The 13,950-nt window shown below is 46.9% G+C and overlaps 1 protein-coding gene across 1 annotated transcript in view; it reads left to right on the forward strand.

The window, feature by feature from the left end:
• Positions 1-13,950, forward strand: part of LOC144783757 (D-serine dehydratase-like) — a 667,234-nt gene that overhangs the window by 112,979 nt on the left and 540,305 nt on the right. Inside the window, exon 3 of the mRNA XM_078662446.1 lies at positions 11,512-11,792. Coding sequence (XP_078518572.1) covers positions 11,512-11,792 — 281 coding nt within the window. The remainder of the gene's footprint in view (positions 1-11,511; positions 11,793-13,950) is intronic.

Raw genomic sequence — 13,950 nt, forward strand, 5'->3', positions numbered from 1 at the left:
CTCAAAACTTCTTACTCAGTGTAGCATATGTAAGTCAGCTCTGTCTTGTACCCTCAGCCTCCCACACTGAGATCAGCTCGAAGCGCCATCCTCGCAATGTTTTTCCATCTCTCTGTTGATGCTGTATTCTCCCTCCATGTGTGCACACCCCACAAGGAGTCTATGCAACTATAAAACACATTGGGCTAGGAAAAAACATACTCCATTGTTCTGCACGCTTTCTTAGGAAATATAAGACCCCAGTAAAGAGGTAAAACATGGGCTTCCATACGCTAGTACCTATCTTACCTGTGGCAAGCATTAGATTCCTTTTTGGACGAAAGGTGGGAGCAGCAAATACTGTTAAAGTCGGAAGAATGTTGCCCCTCCCTTTCAAAGCATACGAGTAGGGATCGAACCAGCAGATCTATTTCTGGCATGTATTTCAATTTCAATGATTTTTATTGTACTTTAACTAAAATCATTCCTAGATGGCTACTGCATGTATGGACAGCTATCTTGAAATGCTTGCTCATAAAGTATCCCAAAGCTAACAAGCATCTACGAAACCAGGATATAAGTTCCTGCATATTAAAAGTGAGACCTATTGGCAGTACCAATGCTTGTTTAAGTGTGGAGTTCAAAGCACCTGAACAACAAGCCATCAAGAGTTCATAGGGAGTGGATCGCCTTTGCAAACGTTGGGGTCTGTTATGGCTGTAGGAGCTTCACACAACTGCTTTGCTCTACCTTCTATAAAGGGTCAGCCGAAGTTTCACACTTAGATCACTGAAATGTCACATAAGAAGCGGAAAGCTCGGTGGCTATGAGGTGGGTGTTGAGCATCATAGCTTTGTAGAAATGTATCAGTGGGATTTTGATGTGTTGACTTGTCTTTGCTTGGGGAGTGGTGCAAGGATCCCTGTTTAGGTTTGTAGTCTGGAACAGCAGTTCTGTTTAGGGTCGTCAAGGTTCACAAAATCCATAACTGTCTGTGTTTGGACAGCGGAGAGGTAGTTTTGTTGGCTTTCGTATGCTGGCAGAGCTTGGATAGGGCTCAATGTTTTCAGCGCAAGAGTAGTATAGAGGTTTACGGCTATTGACGATCTTGAAGAGTACAATCAGCTGGATGTTGGGGAGGATGGCCAATTAAAATAAGAGTTGTGAGACAATGAACATGACCTAGGGGAGTCAAAGAGGAAGGCTCCCATACTCAGTTGTTGGGTGATGTTGAAAAGGCTGAAGGAGAACAATGAATGGGGGAGTTTTGCAAACCACAGGCAGTAGATAACTTGTGTCTGCAGATTTGAGAGATAGACTCACATGTGGTAGTATATGGAAGTGTATTTCGTTGGTGGCTTTAAGGTGAAACACATCTGCGACTGAAAACGTCTTTGTGAAGCATTATGTGTTTGGCTGGCAAAATCACTGCTGAATTGATAATGCCTAGCTCATGTGGCGTCACCCTAGAGTAGGAATCTCACAAGCTTAAAAGCTAGGCCCTTTCATAACCGCATCTTCACTTTTAGCCTTGATTCTGAGGTGAAATTCCTTGATAGAGGGTTGTGCAGTGCATTTTCATCTGTAATCTGTTTTGTGTTCTGCTAATTTATGGAATAAGTACATATGTATTGTACTTTACTTTATAGTCTAGTTTATCAATGTGCTTTCTATCCACTGTTTATCGACAGATAACATTGCATAGCTTGATTTGTTAATGCCATGGCACTAACTAATTTATAAAAAGAGAGAAATGCTGGCCCTGCGATTTTTGATAGCTATATTTTGAGCAACAAACCAAATCCTTGTTATGATTTGTATGGTCGAATTTATTTAAACCATTTACTTTTTCATATAAATCTCATTAAGTTAAAGCATTGATTGCATGAGAAAAACACTACGTACATACAATTTATACAAAAACATTTGACAAAGAGTTTTAACAAAAATACATAAATACATATGACAAAATGACATCCAATCATTTAGTGTACATAAATATACAAATACGGTCATACGAGAAGCATCAGTCGTTATGTAGTATTAAGCAATGAAGCTATTTGCAGTAAGGAAAAGAAAACACAATGAATTGTAACAAATACAAATTTTCAATTGTCTGATAAATAAACTTGAATTCTTTCTGCTATTGCCAATTCCTTTCTGCTATTGCCGACGCGTTTCGAACTCGCTCTGGCATTTGGCAAGTTCTCATCAGGGCTTTCTCGTATTATTCTTCTGAAAATTATGTACAAAGAAAATGAGTGAGATTTTGCAATCCTCATTTTCGTCCCCTATATACATTGCCCCCTACCAAGACTTTCTAGAAAACGTGTACCTTTATTTTCAAGTTGGCAGCGGGTTTTCAATTTTCAAGAGATCTTATTCAATCAATGTAGATTCGGTTCTAGAAAATTACAACGAACCAAATTACAATATAGTAATGGTCAGGACAGCCTGCGCCTAGATGGCCAGAGGACAATCTTGGAAAATTACCTTCAAACCAGTAGTCTGCACTTCTGTTTGGTAAATATTTGAAACAGCCGTGCGTGGGACAAAAATCAGCTCCCACCCGCCAGCCGGCGGTGGACACGTCTTATTGCACCTACAAGGAGAGTTTAAAGTCACTCAACTATTCCAATCGGTTTTACAAACAGCGGTTAGAACGAGTAGAACGGGTAACAGAACCGGGTGCCTACCTTATTGTTGGCGCTTGGGCTGTTTAAATGCAGTTCCCCTGTTTTTCTATTCCATTACTATATTGTAATTTGGTTCGTTGTAATTTTCTAGAACCGAATCTACATTGATTGAATAAGATCTCTTGAAAATTGAAAACCCGCTGCCAACTTGAAAATAAAGGTACACGTTTTCTAGAAAGTCTTGGTAGGGGGCAATGTATATAGGGGACGAAAATGAGGATTGCAAAATCTCACTCATTTTCTTTGTACATAATTTTCAGAAGAATAATACGAGAAAGCCCTGATGAGAACTTGCCAAATGCCAGAGCGAGTTCGAAACGCGTCGGCAATAGCAGAAAGGAATTGGCAATAGCAGAAAGAATTCAAGTTTATTCATCAGACAATTGAAAATTTGTATTTGTTACAATTCATTGTGTTTTCTTTTCCTTACTGCAAATAGCTTCATTGCTTAATACTACATAACGACTGATGCTTCTCGTATGACCGTATTTGTATATTTATGTACACTAAATGATTGGATGTCATTTTGTCATATGTATTTATGTATTTTTGTTAAAACTCTTTGTCAAATGTTTTTGTATAAATTGTATGTACGTAGTGTTTTTCTCATGCAATCAATGCTTTAACTTAATGAGATTTATATGAAAAAGTAAATGGTTTAAATAAATTCGACCATACAAATCATAACAAGGATTTGGTTTGTTGCTCAAAATATAGCTATCAAAAATCGCAGGGCCAGCATTTCTCTCTTTTTATAAATTATTCTATGGTCCAGCTGACCCTGTGTCCCGGGACCTAACTCCTTATTTTCTGCAAATGGCACTAACTAATGTCACGAATACCAACATTTGGTTTCATCATTCGATATTCACTTCAGGGCAGAAGTGAACATTTTCTACTAGCATGGGTCTGCATTTGGTGGCCATTAACCCACCTTCTTTTTTTTCGGTGGTCATGACAGAACTACAATGCTATAGAATTGTGAAGCGCTCTGATATCCAATTTGGGTCATGTTTGCGCTATCCAAAACACTGAATAAATAAAGAAAGAAATACCCCTAGGTGCTATACAAAACACTGAATAAATAAATAAGTAAATACCCCTAGCCAGAAGCTACTTTTGCTTTGCCAGTTCGTGAGTTCTCAACATATCTGAATAAGTCATACCACTGGTCCACAAGCGGTTTCTTTTTTTTTTTTTCTTTTTTTTTTGGTTAAAGACTTTTATTGAGCAATCAAATAAAAATTACAGAGATGGGCCCACAACCACACGGGCTGGCCGCTAATAGCAACGCACAACATAAAAAGCAAACGATCACTTTCGTGGCCAGGCACAAAGCATATACCAATTATTGCTCAAAGCATAGGACAGGACATAACAATTTTCTGTATTAATCATAAAAACAACGAACTCTAAACAAGGCGAATGCACATTAATCAAGTCAGCCCAGAAGGCGGAGGGGAGAGACACTAATCAGGAAGACAAAAGCAAATCAATGGGACTCGGCAAGGCCGGGGGGGGGGCCAGCGGGGAGGGCAGGAAAATCCTAAAATAACATGAAAAAAATTTCGGGAACGTCAGCCTAGGGAGATAAGGTAACATCGGGAATGTCAACCAAGGGAGGGGTACAAATATCTCCACGATATGCATTCCACTGACCCCAAATCTTCGTCCACGCCCTTGGTCTGCCCCTAGCCACATAGACGGTCTTCTCTCGGAACATGGACCAGTCCATGTTATCCTCCCACACCGAGACTTCGGGCGGTCTGGATGCGCTCCAGAGTTGCGCAATGTCCCGCTTCGCGACCATGTATCCCAAGGTCGCCCATCTGGTCTGGGTCACAGAATAGTCGGTGGGTTCCCACACGTTCAACAGGCATCGTCGGGCCTCCGGCCGCAGGGTAATACCAGTCACAACAGTCATCACCGCAAGCACATCAATCCAGTAGGCTGCTACCAACGGGCATTCCCAAAGAATATGCAGAAATGTAGCACTCATCCCACAACCACGCTTGCATAAGCCATCTGGGGAAAAACCCATCACAACCAGACGCGGACCAGTTACATATACCCGGTGGAGGATCTTAAGTTGGACCAAATGGAGACGGGCGGGGATGGCGACCTCTTTCGGAGAAGAGAGTGCCGACTGCCAATCCTCATCATCCAAGTCCAATCCGTCACCGACCCAAACCTCCCTAAGTCGGATCAATAAATCAGCGCGATTATTAATCAGTTTCTTGTAAATAAGGGAGATAGTGCTATCGGGCAGGTGTCCATCCAGTATGCGATCCTCAAGGGGGGAGGACTCGGGCAGGGTCACATCAGGAGCCAGAACAGAGGTCAGGGCATGCCGGACCTGCAAATACCGAAAATACTCTCTATCACTCAAGTCATATTCTGCCTTAAGGGCCTGGAAAGACTTCACTCTACCGTTCACGCAGACATCACCCACTTTACATATACCAATCATATCCCAGCGGTCAAAGCCCTTAGTAGACCAGAGACACCCCAAACGTTCAGAAGCATAAAGCGGAGTCGCCATTGTCAGTCGGTTCTCCCAACCCAAACTCACATTCGCGGCATGCCACACATTGACTGCGGTCCTGGACGGGCCCACAAGATGGCGCCCGGCCGATCTGGAATAAAGCGCTCTATTAAAATCTCCTCACGGCAGCTGGAGTCTATCCATCTCAAAGGCCGGATCTCGACCCGGGGAATACATTGCGTGGTTAATGGCAGACAGCTGGGAAGCCCAATAATATCTCTTGATATCGGGGAGCGCCATGCCCCTGTCATACCAAGGGATGGTAAGTTTCGCAAGGGCGATACGTGGACGCCCGTCCCAGATCAGTTGCCTTTGAAGACTCTCGATCTCTCGGAAATAGGTAGCGGGAATGTCGTCAAAAGAATTTTGAAGCGCGTAGAGGAATCGCGGCAAAGACATCATTTTAAAAAGGGCAGCCCTGCCCAGAGGAGACAGGGGTAGTTTACGCCAACGGGCCACATCCAGTCGCAGTCTAAGAAGCGGGGGAGGAGGTTACGCTCGAACCGGAGTGAGGAGTCCAGCGTAATAAAGATCCCCAAATACTTGAAGCCAGATTGGACAACCTGGACAGGAAACCTGTCCGGCAATGGGGGCAAAACACCCGAGAGAACATACACACAGGACTTAGCCCAATTAATAACCAGACCCGAGTTAGCACCAAACGAAGTAAGAACGTCAAATAAGACATTTAAAGATTTACGCGGGGAAGTAAGATACAGAAGAATGTCATCCGCGTAAAGCGAGACGCGGTCTTCAAAATCCGGTGACCAACGGATCCCTTTGAGTGAAGGTTCCCATCGAAGCCACGCAGCCAACGGTTCCAGAGCAAGCGCGAAAAGCAACGGAGACAAGGGGCACCCCTGACGGGTCCCCCTACCAAGACAGAAGGGGACAGAAACCCGACCGTTCACCACTACCTGTGCCAAGGGTTCGGCGTATAACAACTTCACCCAACCAATAAACTCAGGTCCAAAACCAAATTTCTCAAGAGCTGCCCAAAGATAGGGCCACTCTACCGTGTCAAAGGCCATCGAGGCGTCAAGCGAAGCCAAAATGGCCGGCTCCGTCAGAAGCCCCGCCCTCGCAACAGCTCCGTGGAGACGACGTAGGTTAAGAGCCGTGTTGCGATGCGGGATAAATCCGGATTGATCCGGATGAACCAAGCCACTAATGACCGTCAAGAGGCGGGTAGCCAGGAGCTTAGCCAGGACTTTGGGTTCAACATTCAACAGGGAAATGGGCCTGTAAGACGAACAAAGGTCCCGAGGTTTACCTTCTTTGGGAATAACAACTATCGTAGCCAGACGCTGATCATATGGGAGAATACCCCGTTCGCGGGATTCCAAAAACATGGTACGAAGATAGGGCGCCACCCTGTCAGGACTTAGCTTGTACAATTCAATTGGCAATCCATTCGGGCCCAAAGCTTTGCCCGAACGGAGTGAGCGAATGGCCGTCGCTATCTCGTCCGCAGTAAAAGGGGACTCCAAAGAGACTCGGTCTAAATCGGAAACACTGGGCAGAGCTATATCATGCAACAAAAGGCGAGAGTCATCAACATCCCGTTCAGACACAGGGGTATAAACCACACGAAAATAATCCGCAAAACATTCAACTATTCCAACCGGGTCTGTCACTCTCACACCGTTCGAACTCTGAATCACAGGCACCACACGATTCGCCCTCTCCTTCTTATCCAACCATGCCAATAATTTACCCGCTTTGTCCCCCACATCATACAAACGACCCTGTTGCTCCCGAAACCTCAGTTTAGCCGCATCTGTTACCAAAGACTTATAAGCAAATTGTTTCAGACCCAGGGCGTGGAGTTTATCAGATGTAAAATCCGATTCTAGGTCAGCCTCTATCTCAGCAATCTCCCTCTCAAGGTCCACCACCTCCCGATTCCTCGCCTTTTTGGATTCAGTAATAAGGGAAAGGGCCTGCCCGCGAATCACCGTCTTAAAGGCCTCCCACAGGGATACCGCAGAGAAGACGGAACCCTTGTTGTCTAAAAAATAATTATCCAAAGACTTAATCAAGAGATTGCGGGTCTCGGGGGAGGTGAGGTACCATGGGTTGATAGGAGCCACCCGGCCCGCCGCCTCCACCCCCACCTCAAAACAAAGCCAGAGCGGAGAATGATCAGAGATGCCCCGGGGGAGGTGTCTAATCTCACGAACCGCCGGCGACTGCGCCGCAGGCATCAGGAAATAATCCAGTCTAGACAGACTCCCATGGGCCCCAGAGTGGAAAGTGTATTGAAGCTGAGTAGGATGCATAAGCCTCCAGCAATCCACCAAGCCGAACGTATCCAGAAACCCACCCAGCCACTGTTGGGCCAAAGGGGTGTCCCTAGGGGGGTGACGATCATGTAGACCGGAGAACACAGAATTAAAGTCACCCGCTATGAAGAGAGTACTAACAGGGAGGTTCAACAACACACGGCCCAAATCGGAAAAGGTAGAGGTCTGTAGACCGAAGGGCACATAAACGGCAAACAAGGAAAGGGTCCGACCCTCATAGCGACCAACGAGGACGGCATAACGCCCCCGATCATCAAGGATCACATCATCAATAGCTAGGGGGAGGGAAGCCCGAACAAGGATACCCACCCGCCTGGAACCCGTAGTAAACCCCGAATGTGCGGCGAGGCGATAGCCCCACCTATTCAGTGCACGACATGTATTGCCCACTAAATGAGTCTCCTGTAGAAAAACAATATCCGGAGACAAACGTCGTAGACATCGCAACACCACACCCCGCTTAATACGATCCCCCAGACCATTAACATTCCACGAAATAAACCTCAACCCGCTACCCCCCATCCCACACAGCAACGCCGCAACCCCCCTCCAATGAGCATGACATCAAAAACATCATTAGCAAGATAGAATCGCCTTGAGGACACAACACATAAACATCAAACTTCCCATCCACCCACCCCCCAACAATAAAGGAAACACCCCCCCCCTGCACCCCTGCAAGAAGCTAAAAAGCCACCCAAACATGCAGTGTGCCTGTTGCCCAAGAACCCCCATTCTACAAAAAGACCCCGGAGGAGGAAAGGCTCTGGCCCACCCGCCACCCCAACAAGATAAATAACAAGGAAAACACACAAATAGTAGAGGCACTTAGGCATAGAATCCCAGAAGAGGTTACGTTACACGAGGACCCGGGCATAGACAAATAGTTCAGCTCTATACACCACCCTCAGCACCACCCGGGTGGGCGGCGGACTCAGCTGCAGGAGGTCGGTCCGGCAGAGAGTCCAGCCAGTCATTCACAGAGTCAGGCCGATCAAAGAAAAAGGTTCGGTCATTGTACTCAACTCGCAGCCTGGTCGGAAAAAGCATAGCGTAGCGCAATCCCATGTCCCGGAGACGCTTCTTGACTCCACGGAAGCCCATACGCTGTTTCTGCACCTGTTGAGAAAAGTCCGGATAAAAGTTCACCGTGGCGTTCTCAAAGGCCACCGGGCCCTTCACACGTGATGCCTGCAGGATAGCGTCCCGATCCCTATAGTGGAAGAGTTTCGCAACAATAGGCCTCGGCGGGGCGCCTGGCTTACCCTGGCCTCCCGGAACACGATGGGCACGCTCCACTGCGAAGAACTTACTCAGCCCAGACGGAGAAAGGTAGTTCTGGATCAGGTCCTCGACCAGGAGATCAACAGAGTGCGGTTCTGGATTCTCCGGAACGCCAACCACACGCACATTACAGCGACGTGCCCTGTTCTCAAAGTCCTCCAAGCGTCGGGTCATGAAATCGTTCACCCTACGGAGGTTGCCAATCTCCGTCTGTATCTCCGAGACGTCTGCCGTGAGGCTGTATGATTTGAGATCCAATGACTTCACCTTCTCATTGGTTTTAGATAGGTCGGCCCGAATCAAGTTCACATCAATGGCCACTGTGTCGATTTTGTGGGCCAAGGCTTCATATTGTTGGCCTATCGTTTCCTTCATGCCAGAAATGGCGCCCATGATGTCCTGCAAGGACGGTTCCATTGATGCGTCCACAATGTGGTCAACCGCACTTGGGCCAGGCAGGGCGGCTCCGGGGGACCCCTTCGCATGGGTGTAGCGGTCCATGACGTTAGACTGGACCGGGCCCCGACGCAGGGGCGTCTTGGTCTTACGAGTCTCTCGGTCCCCTCTGCCCGCCATGTCGGAAACCACGTCACCAGGAGACTCACTCGACCCGATGGAAATGGCCACAGGAAAGCAGGTCTTCGGGACCAAAAGGCAGCTGCAAGGGTACCACTAGGAGAGGACCAGCCTGAAAGGAGAATAAGCCAGCCAAAGGCCCGACAGCCGTCTAGTGCGCCGGACCCAGCCCAGGCCAGACTCCCCTGCCAAATGTCTCAGTCTGAGGCAGAATCGAAACCGAAACTTAAGAGGGGGACCCACAAGTCCAATCCCCCTGCCGCTGTTGTTCAACTCCGAGACGGCCAGAGAGCCTCACCCAGTCCCGGGCGCACTGCAAGGGCGGGCCCCGAAAGTTCAAATCGCCGTATCTTCGGCGCCCCGGGTCCAAATCAAATTCCAAAAATCCCAGGAAGATCAGCCCAGCGTCCTCTACATAGATCCTCTTGAAGAATCAGGATATGTTCAGGATATCATGCCGGGAGTGGCGGGGGTCCGGAGAGCGTTGTGCTCACGCGGCCATCACGGATGCCCGCCAAGCTCCTCCCCCACAAGCGGTTTCTTGCTGATGTTGCATGTTGCTGAGAGGGTGAAGGTCTTTTATTATTTCTGGAATGATGCTGAGTTGATTATTTTGCCAAAGTTTTGGACCTGGGCTGGAAACGTTTGTCTCTTCTATTGTCATATTGTGCTCACTCTAAAAAAATGCCTGAGTTGTAGTGGTTTTATGAGTGTTGTATGCCGTTATGCCTTGACATCAGAATCCATAACCTGAAAACTGATATGTATCGGGCTGGGTGGAAAATGTTTTAAATACCATAGGGTGGACAGGTTGTGTATACTCTTTTTAGTTCAACAAGGGTATGGATGTAATGCTTAAATTATTCTCGGTCACTGGCAATTGCATGGGCCACATTCCAGTCAATTGTTTTCAGTCTGATGCCCAAAGTCTGATGGGTGTACTGAGACTTGGGGCCCCTGCTCACATTTCTACTGAAACCAAGCTGCACCCAACAGATGAGCCCCTACTAGGAATAAAATGTTATTGGGTTCAGGGGCGGCTCCTCCATTGGAGTGGAGTAGCATTGTGCCCTCCAAAGACCCAAAGATGAAAAATAAAATGGTTATTCATTACCATTGTATTTTTCATCATCCGGTCTGGAACGGAGCATCAGGAAGAGGCGGGCAGGATCAGTGACAGCAGGGAGGAGTGGTGGGTAGAAAGCTGCCTTTTGTGCTGTTTAAAGCACGCTTGTCTCTTCGGCCGGCCATCTTGCGTTGGCCAGCCAGACATGGGCACTTTAAACCTTTAAACCTCTCAACCCAGCTGTCTTACGACAGCTAGGTTGAGAGCAAGTGCAAGCCTCCAATGCGCTGGGGAGCGCAGAGGTAAGCCGCTCCCACCAATCAGGGCACTGGTGCGTAGTCCAGGATTGGTCGAGGGAGTTTCCTGGGGCCTGCACTGCAGTCCCAGCAGAAGAAGTTGGGGTGAGGTGGACGTCATCCGTCATGATCCGGTAAGTGTTTTTCCTTTTTTTTTTTTTGCTTGCTCATGCTCACACTCACCCATTCCCTCCACCACCTTCTCCCCAGTAGATGTCAGCTGCCACTGCTTGGGTTCCTTGATGACTGATTTTCATATGGCTTGTTCTAATCTTAGGGCAAAAAAAACAATGGATCGGGGTGCAGCCCCGAATAATACAAGTTACTGAAATTAATTCAAGCATCCCTGCTATCTATTTTTTGGGATACTTTAGTACTCTTTTTACTAGCCATACCAATGTTTTTATCTTGTCTGTGCTGTTATAGAAGGAAACCAACGACACATGATTCAACCTGTGTAGTGCTCCGGGAGATTCAAAGCAGAGGGATTTGGGTTTGCAGGTTTGGCTGGACAGGACTGGTCTTATGAGGGGTCTGCCAAGGCTAGTTTTGGTATGGTTTGTCCTCACCTTCAGTGGCACAGTGATCCAGAAAAATGAACAGAAATGTGTGCCAGAATAATTACAAGTGGCTGAGATGAACTGTTCATTACTTTTTTGTTTTACTCTTTTTGCTATCCACAAAGGTTTATGCCATTTAACGGGAATGGCATGGTCTTGCTCTGTGGTTTCATTCTTGAATGTTTCCCTATTTTCTGTTTTAGAGAATGTGGAGAGGTGATGACCAACGGCACCCGGCGATGTATTGTGGTGTCCACATTGGCGGAGGCCCGCTTTTATGCAGACGGTGGATTTGACGACATTCTTTATGCTTACCCGCTGCCATTTGACAAAGTGGAGGAGTGTGCAGTGTTGTCTGAGAGGCTGGAGGCATTTCATGTGCTGGTGGATAGCTGTGAGGCCCTGGAGCTGCTGAGGAAAAGGAAGCTGGAGAAGGGCAAACAATGGCTGGTCTGGCTGAAGGTGGACTGTGAAAATGGAAGAGGTACACCACTTCTCACTGAAAATCAAATAGGTCATGCAGTGCTGTTATCTAAGAGGCCAGGCAATTTTCTTTCTACATTTTAAGTTACATTTTTAGGAGTTTAGGAATTTCAGCCATGAGAAGATTTACACCGTGGTCCAAATGTAGACCTGCACATAAGGCAGTCTATGTGTTCAAACTTACTTTTGTGAATAGCCCCCATAAGGGACTAATTACAAGTCGTGAGGTCCACGGAACACTAGACTCACGCGGGCACTGCGGTGGCAGTCTTCTGACTATCCTATCACGGTCGATGGTGCGGCCACCCTGGGACCACCACAACCAACAGGGATCAGAGAACTTGAGGCTGTATTATGCAGCCCTGCCAAGCATATTATGAGTTTCCTCACTGGCACACTTTGCATGACGGTGCGACCGCCTCGAAAGTGTGGGGGTGAGAAAACAAAGAGGGCCCTACAGGGCCCCCTTGTGCCTCTACGCCATGGGGTGCATGCAAGAGTGGACATGTGGTGCCCCTTGTGTGCGTGCACCCCAGTACCTGCACAGCATGGACTGCAGCAGTCCATGACATGCAGGAACTGATTTTGACATTCCCATTGTGGTCCCTATTTCATAGGTACCTTCGTGGGAATGCCAAAGAACGTCCCGCAAGACAGAAGAAAACTCCTAATCTGGCAGGCAGTTTGTGCAGTGGCGTAACAAAAACCCCTGCAGTGCAGGCAGGCCCTCGAGCTACAGGCTGGCCCCTCGGCACAGAAACCTTGCCTGAGAGCTCCTCAGTTATTCTGGAGGGGCCCCCCTCCTTGTACTTTGCATGGGGGCTCCCTCAGGTTTCATTACGCCACTGGATTTATGGACCCTAGTATCTGTACAGCATGGAATGCTGCATTCCATGCCGTGCCAGAACTGATTTTGACTTTCCCATTGCTGTGCGTCTTTCATAGGTACCACAGTGGGAACGCCAAAGAACAACCCGCCAGACAGGAGAAAACTCCTAATCTGGTGGGTGATTCAACCACGGATTTTGCAGTGCGGGAGCGGGTGCTCCTGCTCTTTCATTGCCAAACTCGTAATGAGGATGTAGCTTTACAGCTAGAGCAGTCGACCTTGAAGCTTAGGAACTGGGTTCAAGTCTCGGCAGGGATGCGCAACATCCTGTGATTCTGGGCAAATCACTTAATCTCCCCGCGCCTAACAAAGATGAATGTGTCCATCTGTAACAAAACTGATTCTCATGTAAAGTGCTCTGATACCTGATATCTTCGGGTCGAGTTCGCACTATAGAAAACTCTAAAAAAAGTAAAAATTAAAAAAATAAAAGAGTTCAGCATAACTTTTTTTAATATAGTTTATTAAACACTCATTAGTTGTACAAGTAATTAATGTGTATTTCTTAAGCACTAACTTCTTAATATCAATTAATCTAAATATCGACAGAACCACATGACAAAAAATTGTGAAAGATTGTAAACATAAACATCAGCAAGCTAATACCACAGCCCTGCATAGTTCTTCATACATTTGCTTCTTTGATATTGGATTGCCTCATTTCCTTAAAGAGCTATTAGCTCTGCAATCCAGTACCTAGGTATTTTTTTTAAATTTCTGCCAATCTCATAGCAAGGGTGCAATGCGCACTAACAGTAATTTGGGCCCCTGTGCACGCTTGTTGGAAAGTAAAAGACAGCCGTAATTGAAGTGCAGTGGGCTCTTCATGCCTTGAGTCCTGTCATCCATGAGCCTGCTGCACTAATGATAGCTTTACCCCTGAATTCTGCTTAACAGCCATAACATCCTAACTCCTTTTGCACTGACCTCCGACATGACGTAACTGATGAAATCACTGATGGCCTCTTCAAGGACAGCCAACACGCCTGTGTATAGACTGGTCAAGACATGGCCTTCTGTTATGCATTATAAATACTACGCACAGAGGCATAGAGCAGGCATTACCTCCTCTTCTTCTGCCCTTGTTCCATTCCTTAATATTTCAATGAATGTGCCTATTGATCACTGCAAAACGGTCTTCCTTTTTCCTGAAAGGTCAAAGAAGTTCCCATAAACGCCTCCCCTTTTCCAATCCCTTCCTGTTTTGTTTTTAGGTCAGCCTACCAGACAGCGCAGCTGTCTGGCTTGCTAAAAACATCTTGGGGACATT

Source organism: Lissotriton helveticus, chromosome 10 (genome assembly GCF_964261635.1).
Source record: "Lissotriton helveticus chromosome 10, aLisHel1.1, whole genome shotgun sequence".
Lineage (NCBI taxonomy): Eukaryota > Metazoa > Chordata > Amphibia > Caudata > Salamandridae > Lissotriton > Lissotriton helveticus.